Source organism: Diadema antillarum, unplaced genomic scaffold (assembly GCF_040938485.1).
Source record: "Diadema antillarum isolate AM-2024a unplaced genomic scaffold, OU_Dant_1.0 scf00000015, whole genome shotgun sequence".
Lineage (NCBI taxonomy): Eukaryota > Metazoa > Echinodermata > Echinoidea > Diadematoida > Diadematidae > Diadema > Diadema antillarum.
The window spans coordinates 596,551-620,470 of record NW_027270904.1 but is presented as its reverse complement, the minus strand read 5'-3'; the positions used below and the strand labels follow the sequence as shown (position 1 = coordinate 620,470).

The window sequence follows — 23,920 nt, the reverse complement described above, 5'->3', positions numbered from 1 at the left end:
ACAAACTTGAAACAACAGTCATCAATATACTGACTCATTGTATTAACTTAGCTCAATCACTTCTGGTTCTAGAGAAAATCTGTAAAGATTCCTTACAGGAGAGGGGGTGGGACCCCTGGGGCCCCCTGGTGGGGCATGGTGCCCATTTGATGGAATTGAGATTCTATCCCCCTAGGAATGCTACCTGCCAAGTTTGGTGAAAATTAGTGATAGGGTTTTCAAGAAAAAGATGAAAATGTACAATTTGGGCCCCAATAGGACCCTTCCCCACCCCCAACCCTGGGTCCCAAGGGGGGCACCCCTGATTCCGCCATGAACAAACTTGAAACTAGAGTCATCAATGTACTAATTCATAGTATTAACTTAGCTCTATCACTTCTGGTTCTAGAGAAGAAGATTTTTTAAGATTCCTTAATTTTGGGGGGGTTTGGGCCCCTCTGGCCCCCCCCCCCCAGGTGGGGTATGGTGCCCACTTGAATAAACTGAGATCCTATCCCCCTAGGGATGCTACCTGCCAAGTTTGGTGAAAATCAGTCAAGGGGTTCTCACGAAAAAGATGAAAATGTAAAAGTTTACGCACGACGGACGACGGTCGACAGACGACGGACGACGGATGCCGGACGAAGCGATCGCAATAGCAGGTGAGCTAAAAATGGTTATTACTCTGGAATCGAATCATGAAACTATGACACTTTTGAATACATTTAACCACGTATAAAATTCCAGCTCAATGAAAGTTCTTCTCATAAACTCAACAATGAGGGTAACCTGAGGATTGGAATACTGATATACAATGTACAAATAAGTAATGCTGTAAACCCGCATGCAGTATCAAGTATCAGGTATCTATCCATGAACAGGTGAATTAGTGGTATCTTGTTACCAGGCTGGAAGAGGGCTCATATTAATGTATTTAAAGATATACATAGGCCAGCACATTGCTAGCTGTGTATCCTGATACATCAAGGACGTACATTATAACACCTCATTGCTTTCAGCTCAAATGACTTGTGGCACTTCATATAATTTTTGCTGGTACGTATCCCATACACAATCAAAACAAGAGAATAATTTGCCATTTGAAGCAGCCATACATGTACATTTGTCACTGTTTCATATTTTCAAAGAGATGATCCATCAAGACTAAAACTGCACCGCAGCTTCCAGAAATTAAGATGGGCACTCTCTCCTGTCTCAGGGGGGTGTTTCATAAAGCTGTTCGTAAAGTTACGAACTACTTACGAGCGACTGGTGATCAGTTCTGATGTGCTATACTTATCAGAATTTCCACAATTCAGCAAAAGAACTGATCACCAGTCACTGGTATGTCAACCAGTTCATAACTTTACGAACAGCTTTATGAAACACCCTCCAGGTCTAGTAGCATACAGTATGACTTTTTCTTTTTTTTTAAATTTCAGTAGTGTCACCTGCAACTCACCATTTACATGCTATTGCCTTCCCAGCAAAACAGTTTCTGAATTGTTCCGGCTTATGATATCTTTGAAGCCAGACAAAAAATGGATCATATATTTTCTCCTAATACATGACCAGTTTTTCTCCTAATCTGAAAAGGAAAATCACATTCTTTTGATTGATGATAGGGCCTCCTGAAATGATTCAAGTGGACAATAAACACACTGCCTTTGAGCATGGCAAATCAATTCTTCCCTTAAAACTCCCGCTCTACAACACCAAGAAAAACTGTGTTGGTTTCATTTTTCAAAGGAATAAAGAAATCCAAAGAGTCTCTGAACCAAGCCTAACAACTGTGGGAACACGAGGGGAAAAAAGGAACAACAGAAAGAGAAAAGAGCACACAAAAGACAGACTGTCGAAGAAACAAAACAGAAACACTGGAGAACGTAAGTAATACCGAGGTTGGATCCCTACTGAGATATCACGAGAGTTTTCTTTCTCATAATTTTCTCTACGTTAGTTTGCGTTGTGCTATCTCAGTTTTCCCCCCTCGGAGTCTCGGTACTGAGTCAGTGTCCTGCACAGGCAGCGGAGGGGAGAACCAATTTACTTTTGTTCAGTTTGTGGGACTGGGCGATTCCGCGATGGAATGCCACCACCCACTGCTTCACTGCTTCACTGCTTAGAAAACTCATGCTAAATAAGTAGGGCACTTGGCTCATTCATTCTGCTCTTGAACGTTATTCCTATTTCACCGCTGCTTCTGTACACTGTACATGTATGAACCATGCAAGGGTACAAAGTGTAGGCTACAATTGTACATCATGGCAAAAACTTCATGGTCCAAGTGATTAGTATTTAGTGTAATATCATACCTGATTGTTTGCAGTTTGCATTTCTTCTTTGACAAGGTAAGTTTATGACAATACACGTACATCTAAATTATGAATCTGAATATTTGGAACTTTATATTCAAGGTGAAAACAGACTTGCAAAGCAGAATAACCCAACAAAATACCTATTTCTGATAAAACTACAGAATATGACTATCAACTTTGTGGGAAAACAATGGTGAATAAAAAATGAATGTAAAAAAAATCAAAAGCTTACAAAACTTTTGAAATGTGCCATCACTATCAAAATATCTATGAGCAAATTTTATTCTGCTCAAAAACAATTTGATTCTCATTAATCAACTGTGAAAATGGGAAAACTGAGTATGGTGAATTAATCCAGTCGCCCACAGATTTCCATAATTATTTCTGTTGAAGCATTCAGTGTTCACTTTGTACTGCAATCTCTCGTAGCTTCTGTTCAATCCAATAATACACCCACCCTGGGGCACTAACAGGCACACAACTCAGATTTCTCAAACTAGAAAACACTGTTAAAGAATTTGTATGTACCCTCTTTCAGTTATTTCACATTCTCACGATTCTGAAAAAAAAAATTGTAAATTAAATTTTCACACATCATTACAAAACTCATCACCTCCAACAAATGTCCCATTTGAATATCATTTGGATTTAATATCAAGTTATACTATTGTTTTCACAAATAATATCTAAGGATATTGATACCATTTCAGCTTTCCTCTTGAAAATTAAAATGCACATAAGATACAATCACAATTCCCAATTCTGCTAATAAAAATTTCAAGGGGCTCATTGACTGTATTTGTACAATACTGATTCGCTTTAATTGTAATTTTTTGTGCTTTTGTTGGCATGGACATTAAAATCTTCTGCTAATAAAGAGTCCACTTGAAGGAAATATTTCTGCTCAAAATCAACACTCACTATCACTCCGCTGTGATAAGCTTTTGAGCGACTGCACACTTTGCCCCTTGCTATCAGGGTGGGTATGTTATAAAAGCCGACCTTTGTACCACGGGCTTTTAAATGGTCCCACATATAATACAAACGTACCAGCATAACTCAAATATGCTACACTGTGATCTATGGTATCACATACTCTGGTTATCTCACACGTTTGCCATTATTCAGCAATCTTGCTTGATAATCTTGCACCTTCAACTCAGATGCCATTCCACCAGAAGGATGCTCTGTCATAAAACTTTGCTCTCAAGAAAGGGTGGAAACATCAGCCCTCAGCTGCCCTCCCCAACCCCATCAATTTCAACGCAATGTCAGCTGTTCCAGGCATCTATTAAAATACTGGCATGTACAATAGTTGGAAATGGGTTGGAAACATAATATTTTGTACTTTTCATTGCAATTCTAAACATATCAAGTTGGCTTTCAAAAGATTAAAATTTAGCAAACTATTACAATTTTGCTACAAAGAAACACCTATTTTTTTTTCAAGTTTTTAGCTCCTCAAAATCTTCCATTCTTTAATCAGGGCTCGATATTGGCGGTAGCCTACTGGCCATGGGACACTAAAACTTGGAGTATGGGCACCAAATTTATCTTTTGGTGGTCTGATTGGGCAAGTGAAATTCAAAATGGATTTTTACTTTTTGCTTTATTTCGGCAGATTATATATTTTTCTTGGGCCATCAAAATTTCCATTTTGACTCCATTATTGAGGTTAACTTCAACATGCTGTATAATTTGACATCTACATGTAGCTCATCTCATCAAGCTTTGAATTATTTGTAATCTGCAGGTAATCTGAATACCAGAGAGAATTTACAGCTTAAAAAGAAAGGTGAAACAGTATTATAAATGTTAATATCCCACCATAATCTTCATGGTGCAATAAAACCCATATCATAACACTCAATAATCAAAAATGTAAAGGAGTATCAATATACCAAATATCTGGGTGCCGCAACGACTGTTACATGAACTACAAAGTACAGTTGTACCATAGAAGAAAATGGCACCGTGTTTGTATTTTGTGAACGTGTGTATTGCTTTGGGTCCTCGTGGAACAAGTGCCAAATAGAAAAAGCAATAAATTTATGAGACATTCCTTCTCGATGAACATCGGAATGCCACCTGACGATTCATTGTATTGAAGACAGAGTGAGGTCCTTTAACCCTTCCCTTCAGCCCACTCTTGTCAGCTATTAAAGTCTGATATCTTTGAATGTCAACACCAATTCCACCAAGATTTGGGTGTAACGACAGACGAACAATCAGAATTATCTCACTGAACAACAAACGGGAATATCTGAAGTCTGCGACATCTGAACAAAAGATATTGAGTCCTATCACAGGGAACTGAGTGTCATAATACACAGAATACAGCCTATCTTGTCTGCACACAGTACAGAGTATATTCCTTGAAGGTTGGGTAATTCCAAGGACCATCTTACTCCATAACTACTGTATAACCAAAAATGTTTGCACGAATGAAACTTCTGTGAAATTTCACAAGGAGCAGAGATTCACAAAAGTAAATGCATTGTAAGTTTTCGTCTACATGATGGAGTGAATGCCATTACAGTGCCATGCAAAAGTATGAGAATACTCCTAATTTTTTCATGGTTAGTAATTCACGAAAAAAAGGTTGTCGGCTCCAATTCATGAAAGTTTTATGATGTAAATATTGCTGGTTGTATTGTATAAAAATGTTTCTCTGAACATACACTGCAGTTCAAACACTTCCCAGGCAAAACCTACACAAGATGTAGCTTTTCATGCTTTCTACAAATGAAGTTGTAGGCTCAGTCATGTGTACACTATATGTATGAAAGTAGAAGTAAAGGTTGTAAATTCACAATGGCGACACTCCACAAGCTACCATTTCCTGGTTAGCATCTAGGACGGTCCAATCAACAGCAAAATTGCAAACGGGTAGCAATCATACCAAATATGATTACAAGTCCTGCTATCAAATACACAGATCATTCATTACTTCATATAAAATTACAAACTAGGAACACCCAGAAACCTGATGAACAGAAACATATAAAGCCTTAAGAAGAAACCATTCAATTTCTCGCGTGTCAAGCTTTCGATGACTTCCATCCTTGTAGCGCATTGCCCTAGCCAATCATGTCCCGAGACAATTCCGAAACCAAAACCTCGCCAACATCCAAGCACACGGCGGGCACTACAGTTTCATGATAAACTATCGTCTCTTATAGTCAATGATCCTTTCGGAATGAGAAGCTATAAAATATATAAGTGCTCTATACCTATGGGACAGTCGGACAAATAAATTGGCATACCATTTTCTTTCCCACCATACAGTACACACAAATGCATGTACCTCTCTGCAAAACCAGGAAGACCAATTTCAATTTGAAAATGCTATGAAAAGACACAGATTCATTAAAAGCACTAATACTCTTGTGCAATTATTCTTTTTTACAGTGTGTGTGTGTGTGTGTGTGCTATTAAAAGCCAATTTCAGCAACCTTTACTACAGAAGTTTATAATTCTTGCTGATGAGAGCATACAGATATATCTTCACACATGTATTTCAACAACTCAAAAAACGTCCGTGTAGTTTTTCTTGCGCTAGTCCAGTACAGCACCAAATTTGCAAACATTTCTGGACCACAAAATTGTAAACTCCTTGAACACCACACATTTTCCTTCTTTATACTCCTTTGCAAGAGAATAAAACTGAGTTAATACCAGTCTAGACATCAGAGACAGTTAGTCTGGAAATGGATTTGAGGGGGGAAATGTGGATACATAAAATGAGAGTCTCACCTTCTTGTTGAGTTTCAGCCAAGTGCTCAGACCTTTTGAATCTGTGTACTGGAGACCAAAGAACCAGATTTCCCTCAGACCTATCGTCTTTACCACCTGCAGAGAATAGGATGAAGAAGTTGAAGACATGAGACCCATTTAACTCTTTCTGCGCCAGGCACTTTGGTCGGAGTGTTCGATACTAGTATTAGTATGTGGTTTTCTGTGCTAATCAGAACTCAGAGCACACCAATGGTTAGTGATAAGATAAGAGTCATGAAGTTCATGTGCAGTACTACAAGGAAACAATGGAGGATACAATATCTGTCTTGTTTTATGTCAAATATGGATGAAACTCTAGTCACTTCAATTTTTCTGTATGGAATCAAAGTCAACTTGTACATGTAGTAGAATTGCACTTTACATCAAACACATCACCATATCTGCTTGAATGACTTCATGTCAACATACATGTATGTTATCCTTAGAAATTGACATTTTGAGCAATAAAAATCTACAGATGTACATTTTCATTGATGATACCTTCCATGGATGGAATATATCATCTCATATGAAAACATTCATTAATGCTGGTATACTGTATAATGGAATAAAGCTCATGACATGCTACAGTGCTTTCTCTGTCTGCAAGTGAACAAACTATTGAGCAGACGCATTTTAAAATCCACCCACTCTGGGGGAACATGGTACTAATGAATCCACTACGTGGGTGACATTCCTACACACATTATGCTACCCAACTGCTGTTTATAGCTTTGGACTGCAGCTCTTTTGAATAATGCATGATCAGGCTATACTTCGCAAAGATTACTATTTCAGTGCACAACAACCACCTCTGTCTTTAGCCTAGAAAGGTGATAGCTCCCACAAACAATGCACACTACTGGGTCTTGCACACAAAACACAACTCTGATGCATTAACATGAAAACACAGTTATGTCCTGTGTACACCATACATATGTACACACAGACTATTCAAAGTACAACTCATCCATTTTCTCCCCCTCTCTCTCTCTCTCTCTCTCTCTCCCTTACAAAGTCTCATAAAATTAAAAACCTGTGCCCTCTGCAGTTGAGTAGCCTTGACTTCAATGGTTGCAGGTACAGCTTTCCCTCATCATACATGTTATCTTGACTGCCTGGCATGATACTAAATAAGCACTGACATCACAATGGTATCATAGCAACCGACTCCCTCTGAGAAATGTGTTCTAGAATTCAATGATTCAAAAACTGGGTGTGTACATGCATGGTATAAAGCTATGGGAGAGGTTAACTTTCAACTGCAAGGTGGTAAAGTGCTGTACATCATCATTTTGCTGAACAGTAGGATCTACACTGCATCTGTCTACTGACTGCAGTAGTAGATAGTACTAATCAATGCTTATAGCTAGTCTAATTTTTGCAAATCGAGACTTCTTAACAATTTTGTGAGTGGTTAGATTTGTGATTATGGAATACACCAATGGACAAAGAAATGTGCAAATGCATGTTGCATTCATGTTGGGATCAGGATCAATATTATCACAAGTTTTAAAATGTGCACATACATGTACATCTTGTACATAGCACCCTACTCGCGAAATTCACTAAAATATGTGGTGTATGCTGTACTTAAATCTTAATTCATGAACAAGTGCTTTTCATACCGTTTGATATCAGGGTTAGATACGGAGATACTTATCACAAATTTTGATCATGATATATATCATATGATTGTACAATATCCATCATATTGGCTTCATAGCAATATCACTGTTTTGACAATATATCAATGTTCCTCAAGTCTGTCATCTGACATTTAACAGGAATGTACAGTACCATGATACTGAGAGATCAGGTGGAATCAATTATCATAGCAGACTTCAGAGCAACCCTCAGTATAGCGGCTATTAACTGTTCTTGACCCTCAACTGCGCAAGAGAGACAGATGACCACGGTATCAGCTTGGACAAGGGCACATTTATCCGACAATTATCCCACAAATTTTCACACGTCTTGAAAACTGTTTGGGGTTGCTCCCTGTATCGACAATGAGTGGTGAATCCATCAAATAATGCAGAAAGGTTATCTCATACAGTACAATGTCTCAGAATACAATGTATGTGCACCCATACAGTACTTCAAAGAAATATTAGACTTCTGATCAAAAAGTTTTTGTTTGAGATTAAAATACGTATATTTAAAGTTCCATGTTCAACACATGAAATTCACCCTATCAGCTACATAAGTACACAAAAATTACTTGTACGAAAATGTCAACATTTATTATCACAGATAAGTGGCTCACAGCAGAGGCATTTAAAAAAAACAAAAAACTGTATTTTGTTATAAATCTGACAGAAAAATTACATCAATTTGCCACTTTTGTTCTGCAAGTAATGGATTTGAATATCAAATCAAGTCTGATTATGTCCACTTACAAGCACTGATAAAACTGCCTCCACTTAATGGTAATGCTTTACCTAGATCAGCGCGCAACATGCTGCATCCTTCCTTTTAAATGCAGTCACTTCTTTTGTTTGCGTTAATAGAGACCAGTGAAGTCTATCCTGATGCATACGACAGTACTCTGCATGTATGCAACGAAAGCTACCGCGATCCTCTGAAGATCCCTTAATTTTTTTTCAGGTCAATTCTTATGTACGATGCATGTAAAATAACCAAACACAATTACTTTTTCCACTACCCACCACACAACTGCCTCTGCCTGTGCAGCTATAGAACAGGTTTCTACGTACTACATGGCACACAAATGTCAAACCTATGCAAATAGCATTTATAGTATTCATCCCAGGTACTACCGTTGTATCAGGCAACCTGCGATATATTATCTTAATGGCAGCTACGCCCAGGCTCAACTATCAAAGATTTAGGTGGCTTGCCAAGTGCTGCATTCACTCAATGATTTTTTATTTCTCAGTTTTTCTTTAATACCTGACCTTTTCAACATACTAATGCTATTTTAATCTTTCACTGCACACATTTCATTACTCAAGCCTGGAGTGTTCAGGTATGCCTATTATCAATAGCTCACTCTGCGCTCACACGACATAGCGTGTGTTGCATGAGCAAGGGCTCACATTACGGAAGTCTCTGATGACACAATGACTTCTTGATGGTGGGGTCACTGGGTCACTAAAATCTTGGACAATAAATACAATTGAATTAACATTGCAGGGTTCTAAACATTCACTGATCAAAATAAGGGAGATTCCAATGATTAATATAGGAGATACGTACACTGTACCTGTGTGTTACATGCATTCCAGTCTAGGCAAATGTTATTTCCCTTAGTTAAGAAGGAATGTATTCTCTTGTTATGGCATTACGACATAATATACTGCATAAACTGTCTTTACAGGAAGCCTCCTACAGAATTAAGGAGACTTGGCAGCTCTAATCCAGGTCTACAATATTGCAGCAACTAAAAGCCTGTGCAATTGAACTTCAATACTCCAATTGATGCTTCTGGCCACAAAATTTTTGTGATGAGCAAATGATTATGTACAATATAATGTACTACTTCAAAGACACACCAAACTGCCTTTTAAAAGCTAGTGTTGGTAGCTCAATTTTTCACTAAATGCAAACATCAGTAAATTAGAGTGTTAGATTTCTACTTTGTCATGTACCCTACCTCTCCCCCTTCAGACAAATTAAATTCTGCTCGATGTATCTCATGAGAATAAAAAGCCTACACTGCATAGTAGCAAAGTGCTTCCATATATCATGTGCACTGCAATATATACAATATGCAGTATATACAAGTATGCTTTGTCATTTATTTTTATATGTAAAAATCCCGCACTGAATTTCCTGTAATGTTTTTTATTGGACGATTAAAATGAACTGAATTGATTTGAATCTCCTTCGATAAAAAAAACAAACTGACAACATAAAAGAGGATTCAAACTACTGTACAGTGATGTGTATTCTTCATTTCATCTGCAGATAAAGACTGAATGTCATCTAAAAACTGTTATCAATGAGCTAGACAAACTGTTCTAGAAGATGCTGGAAACATCTGCCCTTGGGAATACAAGATTCCCTCATACTATCTGCTGTCTGTTCTACGCCCACTTTGCTTTACTCCATCTCACAAGAGACATGTTGCAAAAAAAAAAAAAAAAATCACATTAGTCTTGATTCAGCCTAAAACTGTTAAAAACAAGACACTTGATGTCACTGTTGCTCCTACATTCTTTAGTCTACAAATCTCAATTTCAACCGGCAGCCATGCAAATTTCATTGTTAATTTTTTGCTGAATTGTACCATACATTCATACTCATGGCACTCCTTCATGACCTTTGACCTAACAACATCCCAGTATTGCAACCACTTGAGAGCCGACAAGGGATTATAATATCTCATCAACCATCAAACTGGTAAAATGTAAAATCCATGCATACTTTCCGGCAAGAAGCAATGCCATTTTACATCTTGTTTTTAGGATGATGAGTATGTATACACAGGCCCATATCAAACATGAACATAGTATGTAATTGCCATGCTTTTGTTGATGTTACTTGTCTCAACATTAAAAGTAGTATGTATGCAAGCATGAGCGGATCAAATTCTTTTCAAAGGAAATAAAATGTTCAGGTATGTCATTCATCCCAGCTCTCATTTCAATTCGTTTAGAGAATCATCTCTTACCTTGTATCATTGTTACGCTCAAAAGAGCACATTATCAAAGGGGCTTCCACTTGTACCCTCTAACAAATGGGGCTGTTTACACATCAATCTCTGATGAAAAACATAACATTTTCAGAATTCTTTTCACAATCACAGTTTTCAACAAGCTCTGCATCCATGTGTGCACGTTCAATATCAGGCAAACACACAATTTCAATATCCTTGATGCATGTACAGTGTAAAGGCTGTCAGTAGTTTTGGCACATATTCTTACAATGTATTTTCGATTGACACTATTTTTGTGCGGAAGATCCCGGACAAGGCCATAAAAAACATGTATTCATTACACCTGTACAAGGTGAAATTTTTACAAAACGCTACTTGTCAGACATTTTTGTGTTACTAATATCATGATTGCCCACATCTAGTTATCATTACCTCACCTTTCATGAAATGAGTGTGTACAGGTTAAAATGTTCACTTGCTGTGAACAGGCCATTCAGGTTGGTCATTTGTAATACATGAATGGACAGACTGGCAGACAGACAGACACACACAAACACACACACACACACACACACACACACAGAAACACAAATAAGTCTGTGTGTGTATATTAGGATATAAACACAGATAGATAGATCCACACACAACACAGAGACACACGCATCAATGTGCGCGTACGAACATATAAAATACTGGCACATGTAATAATAGTAATAATAACAGTGGCCTCATATGATGCGCTGAAGTCCATCAAGAATGATGCTCATGTATGAATGTTTACAGTGCATATCATGTGTGTGAAATTGATCTAGAGTGTCTGAATGTATGCCATGTTTGCTGTGCTTGTGTGTGTATGCGTGTGTGTGTGTGTGTGTGTGTGTGTGTGTGTATGCTACATTATTCTCTCTTACCTGGTCAAAGAGCTGCTTGCCACTTGTGTTCTGCTGGATGGCAAATTCCAGCTCTGCATCCATGGTGGTGACGCGAACCGAGACCTGCCATTAAAATCCACACATCAAATGACATTACTGGGACTAAGGCAAAGACTCACGTGTCATTCACTACGAAAATGTATGTCAAACTAAAGCTCTAGAGGTAATCCTAAATGACACAAAGATAAAACCAATATCAATTATATTCTATTTGAAAAATTAACGACTCACATCTCACAATTCATTGTAAACGTCAACATAAACTAATGGTCTGCATCCTTTCCACATATAATTGGACTGATCACTAAAATATCAATCATTGATATTTCATATAATGAAAATTATGGGAGACTTCCTTATGTCCCCCCCCCCCTTAAATCTTACTACAATCTTTGCTGAATGTGTGTGTTTGCATCTGCGCATAAGCTGAGTAGTATGCCAAAGTTAGTGGGGAATTATCTTTCTGAAAATTACATAGATCTCCAAACTTGAACACTACCTGCACTCGGCATTTTTTCTTTTCTTTTTTTTTTCTGGGTTGCTGTTGGTTCAATATTTCACATGGATTTACTTGAAATCTAAAAAAGAAAGATTAGACTTCTACATACTATTTGAATACTATTTATGTTGCAGCTCATCTGCATCATTTTGTCATTGTCACAATAAGTTTCTTTATCATTAGCTGCTTCACAATTTGTGAATGAAGTTAAAAACTCTGTACATGTACATTGTATATTGCGAGCAAATGAACAGAAAATTATAAATTTTCATTTCCATTTACAGATTCTAGTATGACTGGCAATTTGTCCTTTTCCAAAGCCCAAGTTTGGATTAACCCATACCAAATAAGGAGAATCGTTATCAAAATGAAAAGGGGAAAGTTGACTCATTGCATGATGTATACATTACTATATTCTATCTGAATTAACACTGCAGAAATTGTCATGCTCCACCAGTCAGATGAATATAGTAAAAATTAGTATGTTTTTAATTCAGCGGAATCAAAATATATCAAAATTGTGTAGATCTAATATATCACAAGCTTATAGTTATAAAGAAAAAAAAATCTTAGTTTTACTAATTTTCACACTACAACTGTAGTTTCATGCCATACAAAATGTGTAAAAAATGTTAACTTTTAGAGTACTTTTTTTTTCTTAGTTTGCTGAAAATGGCTGCATGGAAAAGGGATCCAAATAATGTCCAAAGATGCTTAGAAAAGAATAGTTTTGACAAATATATTGTAGAACGTCTACATAATCAAATTCACCTGGAAAATGTGATCTCGAATGTTAATGTAGAAACAATCAAAACAAATGTGAATTGTGATATAACGTTATATAATGACACAGAATCCATATGTTCCATCACAGATTTATAGCTGGGTAGCAAAGATGAAAACTTACACCTGGCCGTGGCATCTTGAATGTTGGCCTTTACTGCTGCGAACAAAAATAGAAGATCCCAATAAACAGTCACTGTTTTAATGGCGATGTTCCACTGTGACAATAATACTTGTTGTCCAGTAGGTAGAATCTGTCATCAAGGATGCAGGGAAAGGAAAACTGGGGAAACTTTCTGGTTCCCAGGCACCAAGAGGATATCCAATTTTTGTCCACCAGTTAAAACACCTGCAGAAAAAGGAAGACACAAACCAATTTAATACCAAAGAGATCAGGCTCTCCGATCTGGCCTGACTCACGGACAGTAGCCAAAACACCTTATTGCAGCTCAAGCCTTACTCAGTAATAATGGTAGCTACAGTCAGTGATCCCATCGACTGACATTTAATGACTTCCGCGGCTTTGCCCTCCCCAAAGTTATAGGTGGAGTCAACTAGTCCAAGTAAGGTATGCAAGATGATTCATAACAAACACACACCCCATTCATAACCGAACACTCATCGTACAGACTAGCCGCTCCGCACATCACACACTACGAGAACAGCACACGTCACTCCACCCACTACCAGCTAGCTACCGCTACATCGGGGAAGCCAACGCTAACGGTCGCCCTGAAGTAATAAGCGGCGTCATTCATATAGCAAAAGGCGCCGCGGCGCACATGCGCTGGGAAGGAAAGCGATCGGCTTTTTACACTGAAATCCCCGTACACGCGCGGACGGACAGCAGCACGGATCGTACACGGGAGTGCTGCCGCAGTACAGTAAATCGCTCGGTGGGCGGTTCAATTTCAGAGAAGATATCACTTTTCAGCATTTACAAACCTATGACACGACAGTATGCAGCTTTTAATACATACGATGTTAATTTCAAGATCAAAGCACAAACATTTCAAATGTATTTTGCTTCTGTTTGATAAATTAAGGCATTTTTTCGAACTTACCCACTTCCGAGATCTCGGTTGGTAGACCGGATGTAGTACCTCTCATTCAAAATGGCTGTCAATGGGTGTGGTGACGTTAACTGTCAATCATTCACGTTTCATTACTACTACCCCCTCGCGGTGAATTCAATCAATTGGGGGTCCGTATATTGCTAGTCTAATACTGCCAGAAGTGCAGATGTATTATCGATCTTGTACAGAACAATAATGCGTATTTTTCGTGTCTCTGTATTCAAAAACTTAACCGTAAACATGTACGGATGCTGTATCAATATTATTGCATTCTACACTTACAGCAAAGAACTTAATAAGGATATTTCTCAGTGTCTTCTGGTGATGTATTGTCTCAAATACTCTCAGTAGAGGTCAGTTATTATATCGACACGGTCATATATTTTTAATTTTCAATTTCAATTCAATTCAATTCAATTTTATCAAGATGAATGAACTTCAATTGCAAATTTCCAGTGTAATTTCAGTGAAATCCGGAATCTAAGATGTTGACCAGGGGGCAATGATGTAAGAGTTCATCACATTTGAATAATACTCAACCCACTCGTGGCTTGATTCGGGTTTGTGTGGTTTGTTGATTTGTTTTGCTTTGTTTTGGTTTTTGGTTTTTGTGAACTTGTTTCAAATGGATGATGATGAAAGCTAATTCTGAATTTTGTTACATTGTTCACTTTTTAATGTATTTTGTTATGTTCTCATACATGAAGTGGACAAATCAATGATTAAAAAAAAATATCACCACCTTAGCTGAGACTCAAGAACCAGAATTTAGTCATAGTTGAAATAATAACTTTTTGTCTATAACATCAGAGAAATCATTTCGGTATTATACACATGCTCATCTATATCCAAGTCTCAAATCCAGATAATATCTTATAACTGATCAGTATTCTGAAATTGAATAACATTCATGTTTATCTGACTTCACTAACAGAAAGATTGAGTTTTCTCCTGTTTTGTTTAAAATCAAAGCATGAGCTCACTCATGACTATACAATTTATTTGCACATTCCGTATACGAGAACTGTCCAGCAGAATTAGCGTACTGTCGCGATGTCATAACTTCTCTAATTTTTATCCGATTTTGACGAACATTTCACAGTTGCCCTTGTAAGGTTTTACTTTCCGATGATCAGACTACTGGAATTCCTCTTTTAGTCGATTGCTGAAAGTGAAAATGATCATGTATGGTAACATTATTTCATTAAGGGTCTCCTGAAACTGTAATGACTTTTCTCCTTTGGTGCATTTAAAATATATTTGGCAGTGTGCGTGAAGTGGACATGACTCAAGTGACAAAGATCAACTTTAAGTAGTGTTGCAGGTATACATTCCCGGGAATTAAAATGTTTGTTGCGCCTTTCCCTCCTTATGACTCAAAGAATGCTTTATTCAATATGCGTTAATGACATAAATTTCATTATATACATACATTCATTCGAGTCATAGCTATTCTTTTTTTTCCATTTTTCTCTCGTTCATTTATTCACACTGTATCGATTCGGTCTTCAATTTGTTGATTCATTCACTCATTCATTCATTTATTCATTCAGTCACGTATTCATTCATTCATTCATTCATTCATTCATTCATTCATTCATTCATTCATTCATTCATTCATTCATTCATTTATATATTCATTCAGTCACGCATTCATTCATTCAATCTGTCAGTCAGTCAATCAATCAATCAATCAATCAATCAATCAATCAGTCAGTCAGTCAGTCAGTCAGTCAGTCCTTTGTTTCTTCGTTTATCTTTTCGTTCTCTCTTCCTTTCATTATAGATTCAATATTCTCGTATTATAGAGAAATCAAGAACGTGAGAAACAGTGCTCTTCTTTTACATGGTAAGTTTTATATTTTGACATGAACCTTATGGGTTTCAAGTCATGTAGGATACCTACCATGAGTAGACCTATTATCAGGAAACAAGAAGGTGTGAAAATGTCGCCATAATGAGCAGATGAGTGATTTTGGCGCACGTGTAGAACACGTTGCGTTTCGTCAGTGAACGCCAGAGGTACTACTAATACCGTCACAAGAGGGCGTGTGTCTGATAAGCAATACATGCACATTGAGTCCGGGCATTTCGAGTCATCTACCTGATAGATGAATGATTATGCACAAGTGGGGCCTACTGTACATCCAGATGCAATTTAGACACGACATCGTATACAATGTAATGACTATACCTTATCACGAAGTGTGCATGCTCATGAATGATTAATCCCATTTCTGTAAACAGAGGCAGGGATATAAATAATCTTTCTTCCGTAGTGACCATAGTGACGTTAGATTGAATGGCTTTGAATGTTGTATGGTTTTGTGTTGTACCATGAACTTTCGAGAATACAATGTATTTGCTTGCATGGATGTAGGGCCTATACATGGTTGCTTGAATATATCAGTAAAATAAAATATGTAAGGCATTATCATACGTGGTAGGCCAGAAACAAAATCCTTTGAAAAACTGGACAAGGGGGGGGGGGGGTATTTGTTTCGTTTTGTATTGTTTTGTTATTGCTCTATTCAGAACGTCGAGATGGCCGAAAGTCAAACACACAGAACATGCAGAAAGTACATGTTTACCATTCTTGGTGCATAACCTCCTTTATTTTTGATCATGGAGGTTTAGTGTGACCATGACAGTGTGACTAAGGAGGTACTATAAGGGAGAATACTAATTTTAGAGTCGCCTCCTAATTGGTGTCACTTGAATAAAGTGTATCTGAAAGAAAAAAGAAGAGACATAAGAGGCAATTCATGTCTGGATAGCCTCGATCCTAACTCGCTCGGCCTTCGCGGTTGAGCTTTATATCGCCCGGTGAACTTTGTGTAAAAGTTTGGCCTTCAGGGACCAACTTTGTTTTTGCCTGCTTTATAAAATGTGCAAGGTCCCTTTTTAATTGTGTGTGTGTGTGTTTTTTGTTTGTTTGTTTGTTTGTTTGTTTGTATGTTTGTGTTTATGCATTTGTTCGTTCGTTTTTGTAATGCTTGAGGTCAATTGAAATCCGGAGAAAGACAATAATTGCGTCGTGTAATCATGTTTACAGGTTGAAAAAAATTGAGTTTGATTAGACTTTTTATTTGTTTTGAATCTATTTCCACTTTGTGTTCACAAAAACATGAAAACAAGTTGCATGAGTTGCATGATCCGACCGGATACCACTGCATGTCAGACATGGAGGGAAACTGAAAGGTTTTAGGCCCATGTAGAAAAAAAAAAACACATACACCATTGAATGCTTCAAATAAATGTGATGCTCATCAATCTGCGATTGACGACATTAACAAAAGGTCATATCCTCAATGACAGTTTTTGTCAAAATGAACAATTCATATTTAGCATTCGCGAATACAGTCATAATCGATTGATAGTTCGATTCTGGCAGCATAATTTAAGATTCCTTGTAGGGCCTATGTGTCTGGTGTTTCTCTGACTATCACCTTTTATAGTTCCGAAAGTTCGTCATTACGAAAGTTCGTTAATCCGAAAATGAAATAAGTTCAGTTGTTCCGAGGGTTTGTTACTCCGAAAGTTGGTAATTAAAGTCCACCAAGGGTTACACATCGTCTGTAAGATCTACAAGAATATCCGTGCATTTCTGAATTGCTGTCATTTTTTTCATTTTTATTCATCACAGTTATGGTGTACAATAGGACACGTATATAAGTTTGGAAGGTCAGACCTCTCTCAAATGCACGAGCTCAACTCTGCGTCAAACTTCCTTTTGTTTTTGTTTTTTATCAGTTGTACACATTACAGAGGCGGATCCAGGAATTCCGTAAAGGGGAGGCGCCTTTACAAAATTAAAGGTGGAGGCCCCCCCCCATATATTATTGGTATTCTTTTGTTTTAACAAAAAATAAAGAGGGGGCGCGCCCAATGCACCCCCCCCCCCCCCCCCCCCCCCCCCCCCCCCTCTGGATCCGTCACTGCATTATCTTTTACAACAAATTAATTTTGAAGCTTTGGAGTCATGGCATAAACAATTTTATTCGCTCAATCAATATCTTCTTATAATTATTCGATGAATAATAATCATTGCCACAGTGTGGAAGGAAAGAGTGATATTGTCGCCTCGTCTCATTCGCTTATTTGTGAGTGCGACGGATATTGTCTCCTGGAATAACATCTAAAACTTTGACAAGTTCCATCACTTTTAAATCTTTTCTCTGACAAAATGTCCATGGTTCTGTTCGTTTGAAATTACTTGCTGCATGGAAAAATATATGTATACATGAATATTGGCTGATGTTTCCCTTCAGGGCTCAAACCCACGTTTCTCTCTCTCTCTCTTTCTCTCTCTCTCTCTCTCTCTCTGACCAGACTGGCCAATGAGAAACTGGTTTTTCTCCTTGACAATAATGCAAATATTTTCACTTCTAGAGACAATGCAACAGCAATAGACGTAATTTGATGCTTGTATTCTAGCAGGAAAATATCACTAAAAGAGATAAGATGTGAGAAGCAAAAGAAACATTCGAGTGATATCTGTATACAAATCTTTCCAACAGACAGCACAATAAAAAGCGAAGATAAGATAAAGAGGCAATATGCGCCCCTTCCCCGAAAAAACAAGGGAAAAAGGAAGAGAAAGGGAGTCAGAGAATGAAAATGATTACAGATGACTCGTCGAATGGATTTTTCCTTCTTATTCTTGATAATGACCTTTCCTCTACTAATAATTTCATAATTCATTGTTTCCTCGATGCGCCTTGAACAATTTAATCAGTCATGTAATTAGAGCATTATAAGTATAGGCCTACCCTGTATTATTATCGTTATTGATATAATTATTATAATTATTATCATTATTATTATTATTATTATTATTACTACTACTACTACTATACTATAAACCAATACTATAGGCCTACTGCGTTTTATGATATTGATAATGATGATAATAATATAATACTTTACTATTGATTGCAATGCTAATTAACAATGATTTTGATGACCACCATTATGGCTATATCATTGGGTGTTTTGTTAAAAAAAAAAAAAAACGCAAGAAGATAACAAAGGTGCATCGATACTGAAAGTGTAGTACCTGAGTCATTCAATCTCAAAAAAAGAAATAATAATGAGGAGTGAAAGAAAGGATGTGAAGATGTTACGATGTCCTTACTTTCATTTTTTTTTTCAATAAAGAGTTTACTAAGAAGAATGTGAGTCAGACCCATGAAGCTACTGAACACATGGCCAGACTCTTTATTGTCATTTAAAGCCAGAAATAAATCAAGGATAAATATTCAACACAGAAAGGAGATCACCACTCAGTGTAGTACAGGGAAAAGGTCATTGTATGAATTGAAACTGTTACTTGTTTTTGTCTCCCTTACAGCGTAGAGCCACTTAGCTGCAAGATTCCTTTTCTGGGAATCAAGTTTGTATTCATTCGCTGTTGCTATCTAGAACTATTTTAGGTAGAACTTTCTTGTTGCCATAAGCATCCATTGCCGGTAAAGGTCAAAGGTCAACCAATTGATGTTTGTTGAGTAAAGAAATGAATAACAAAAAGTGAATTTAATGTGCCAAGATAATGACATAAATCATTTCAAACATTTCAAATAACTATTAAATTTGATAGAATCTTGGCGTTAAATCCAATGCATCTGTCATGATATCAATAATATTTTGGACTGCCACTTAATTGGGATGATTTCATCAGTTTGGCTGCAAGGCCTAGCTGACATAATAACCTATTACCATCTGTTGTTTGTCCGAGACAATAAGTATTGTCATATTCTAAATAACAAAAACGAAGAAACGAGCAAGCACAGCTTCTCTCATGGCAAATTTTCAGAGAGCTTTCAGAGAGCCAGAACATGTGAGATAAACGTGGAAGCACTCGGTTACGAACAAAAGGGCCGATATCGGACACATCTATGATGATTAATAGAAATTGACTTTATTATCATATGAGGAGTAATTTACAACTTATTTCGTTGTTCATGACACCTATGGTCACGTTAGCACGTTGACACGCGTCCGCCCTCTATGGGTGAGTAAACAGTAATCTTCCAAATTTCATTGCATTCTATACTGAGATCTGTTTGAATATTGGAGATCAGTGTTGCATTCGTACACGATAGCCTCGCCTGTGTGCTTAAAGGGGAATTTTTTTCTCCAAACGTAAATGTGGGTTTAGTGCACGGTGAAAGCAGAAATATTGTGGGAACACATCACTCTAAAGAAGTTTAAAGAAAATCAGAAGGTCCCTTGAAAATTGCGATTTTTTCTATAAGTTTCCAGAAACAAATACGACAGTTCCTTTGTATAATATGCATGTTTGTGTCTTCGATAATCCACTTCTATTGTGTTATCGATAGCGCAAGAAGTGATCGGAGTCCCCAGAACTCCGAGTTAATCCATATTCCATTCTTGAACTAACAGATTAAAGACATTATTTTCTATTGAAACAAGAACTCAGCTTTAGTGTCTCAAAACAGTTTTAAAATGTGAGTTATAGGGATAGAAACAATAGTAATGTTCATCAGTACAATCAATGTTAGGTATTGCTAATTTACAAAATGTGAACAATAGATTTATTACAATTGTTCTCTAGGATAAAACGCCTACACTAATATGGTTTATAGAGAAAAATAGTAATTATCTCCTTATATTTTAGGCTTTATTGCAGAATTTTTGTATGATAGGATGATTTGTTATAAACTGACCTACACACATGCATCAAAATGACTCAAACATTTTTTTTTTTTAATCACCGCTCCCAATGGCAAACAGTGGCTTAAAATGAGTTTATTTCAACGTTTGCCCTTTTCGGTACTGTACGGAACGAACAATATGTTACTAACCTTATCATTTTTTTTTTCAATAGCAAAAGCAATACACGTGGATATCAACGTTAATCGCAATTTGTCGATGTTCCATGATATTCATACCACACTAAAAGTCATGCAACTTATACGGTAATCCAAGCGTAACATCGTATCACAGTGCTGTAACGAGAGGGTTGGGAAAAAGGCTGCGATGTTTACGAAGATTTCTATTTTATCTTGTTAAAGTGAGTGAGAAATTACAAATTAAATGATATCAGTCACGTCACACGACACCGCAATGCTCCTATGGGCTCACACTTTGATGACATAATGATTTATGGAAACTTTCAAAAAATATCCACAAGTGTTAAATGTCTGCCCTCATTTCCTTCGATCAGGCTCTCGACATAAAAAAAAATGCCCCTACTTTTAAAGTGTAGAGTCATTAATGAAGGCTTATACTCTGCAAAAGTCCGATTTCCTTCCTTCCATGTATATAATCCTTCAAGGAAATCGTTGTCTCTTTTGTGTTTGGAAGAAGGTCAAATCCGTCCCAGCATTAAACTCCACCAGCAACTTTATGTATGAACTTGAAAAGTAATGTATGTTTGTTTTATTGTTCTTTATGACAATGTGCTATAAACATTCCTGTAAATGACAAGATTGTTTCTGCACTTTATACCTGCACGTAACATTCCACTGGTGCATGCATTGAGCGATTATTGATTCGTTCTTGCGGACTATCTAGGGATTTCCCCCTTTGGGCTACTATAGTATTCGAGCGCGATTGGTGGTTATAATGGTGCATTTGGCATTTCGCGGTAAGCGTCCGGATCATAACACAAAAGCGTTAACAATTATTGTTTGTAAAGTGTTGTTGTCTTGCTATTATGTCGAAATTTCTGACTTGAATTGGATGGTCCACCTTGCAGTCCTTTGTAAAAAGAACAGGGAAACTGTATACACTCATGAAGCTTATAATACAACAACACGTACAGCTCCGTGGTATTGCGCAATAAAGTGACACGTGGTGTGATAAGTTTTTTTTGTTTTTTTTTAGGTATGTGTGCCATGGTAATAATTGTGTGTGTGTGTGTGTGTGTGTGTGTGTGTGTGTGTGTGTGTGTGTGTGTGTGTGTGTGTGTGTGTGTATGTGTGTGCCTACTTTCATGTATGTTTGTGCATATATGCGGTCATTGTGGTTGATTGTGTGTATATAGAGATTTGATTTACCATTAATTCTTAGAGTGGATTAGGGTACGTATATACGTGCATATTAATTTTCTATACGTACATATACATGTATGTATGTATATGTATATATATATATATATATATATATATATATATATATATATTCTGCGTGTGTGTGTGTGTTTGCTGTATCAATGATACAGCAAACACACACACACACACACGCAGAGTATTATGTATGTATATGTATACATACATGTATATGTACGTATAGATAAATACGTATACATCCCTCTCTCTCAATATATCCCTTTGACGTAAACTTTTATTCGTTCATCCGTTCATATTTTTTTTTTCCATTTCCAACATAAACATGAATTTTTTTTACAGAATTCAGAGAGAAAATTGACATTACAATGTACAATGAACGAAATTAATAAGTTTGCAAAACAATTTGAATAATTATATGAAAATATTGGAGACATGGAGGAATATTAAATAAAAGAGAAAAGCAATGCTTGTAGGGTGCATTCATCCCAAACGTAATAATGCAAAGTACATGATTGATAAAAACATAAAAACAGAGTTATAAAACCCCTTTACATAAACTAAGACTATCGAAATATAACTAAATCCATACACTAAGTCGCTGCCATGCAATTGAGAAGGAAAACAGAGGGAAAAATAATCACGTGGTTTGAGGTTTTTGAATTGAATTTTGAATTGAAAAAAGGTACATGACTATGATAAACTGGATGATCGGAGCCGCTTAGCCGCTGTTTTCTTCTAATGAAAAACTTTCCTCTAACAAAAGCATAACTTTGATATAAATGTTAACTTGTGCACTCATTCTATCAGCTTATGAATTGTCAGTTGCCGAGTCAGAGAATGAAGTCAGCGGTGTTGAAATGATACTCAGTGACAACACATAATGAAAGTAATTCCTGTGATTTCGACAGCTCATTGGGAACAAAACGGGTCATACCCTTTTAGCTGTTTCATTAAGACCTCCAAGAAATTCCTCAACCAGATAACTTGTCATCCTTCATCTCCACAGTAGAGCGCATCACGAAATAATTAGAGCGAATCCTGAAGGATCTCCCTGTTGATAAACGTATCAAATGACTTGTTTTTACCTATTCATTATAGTATATTTTATTCATTTATTCATTTTTAAAATCATTTTTATTAGTAATTAGTTGTATTTTCCTGCCGCAGTGTTTTGCGTGCGTGTGTGAGTGAGCGTTAAGTTTGTCACACTTGTTATGCCGACGCGGAACTCACTGAGTAATCCCCTTTGAAATCCGTACTTACTCAAAAAAAAAATAAATAAATAAAAAATGCAGAAACTGGGGAAAAGGAAGATGTATTTTTTTTTATCTGTGGTTATAATGTTATGTATATCATTTTAGGCCTAGTTTTGTGTAAATTTTTCTGTATTAAATCTGGAACTGCCATGGTGTAGGCCAATTATTATGACACAGCTTGTCATAATATTGACATACAGTGAAACGCGCGGTTATCACCGGAAGTTATCATTGAGATTAAAAAGAGTTCGTCCAATACATTTTTTTTTTCATTTTTTTTTAGCTTAACTCTTGTGAAGAAATTGAAACAGTAAGCTGCAAAAACCAATAATCTTCAGAAATACAAATAGACCTATGGATAATAAAAGGACGTCGGACATGTATGTAGGCCTAGATTGTGCTTGCTTGTTTGTGGAAATGATTATTGACACACACTCCTGTACTTACAATGCGCTAACGAGCTTCCCCCACCCCAGTGAAGGAAAAGGGGGGGGGGGGGGTGCGCCAAGGCTGCGGAAGAGATAAGTCGCCTCGCACAGTCGCAGTGAGCTCGAGTACTCTTCACTCGATCGATGCGTGCTACAAAAGAGAATAAAAGAGCCCCGAGAGCACAGGAATTTCGCTATTGTCCGGGATCTCG

At 37.0% G+C, this 23,920-nt stretch overlaps 1 protein-coding gene across 3 annotated transcripts in view; it reads right to left on the bottom strand.

The window, feature by feature from the left end:
- The window catches only part of LOC139724739 (moesin-like), a 41,450-nt gene extending 27,437 nt beyond the window's left edge, over positions 1-14,013 (bottom strand). Inside the window, exons 1-4 of one of the 3 annotated variants that reach the window (XM_071635865.1) lie at positions 13,977-14,013; positions 13,037-13,261; positions 11,610-11,693; positions 6,054-6,149 (exon numbers count right to left, since the gene is read on the bottom strand). In XM_071635865.1, the coding sequence (XP_071491966.1) occupies positions 6,054-6,149; positions 11,610-11,693; positions 13,037-13,051 (195 nt within the window). In that variant the 5' untranslated portion in view covers positions 13,052-13,261; positions 13,977-14,013. Of the gene's footprint in view, positions 1-6,053; positions 6,150-11,609; positions 11,694-13,036; positions 13,262-13,372; positions 13,559-13,610; positions 13,628-13,976 lie in introns of those variants that run through there. The other 2 variants (XM_071635877.1, XM_071635873.1) reach the window with 2 other exon arrangements.
- Between the last annotated feature and the right edge of the window lie 9,907 nt (positions 14,014-23,920).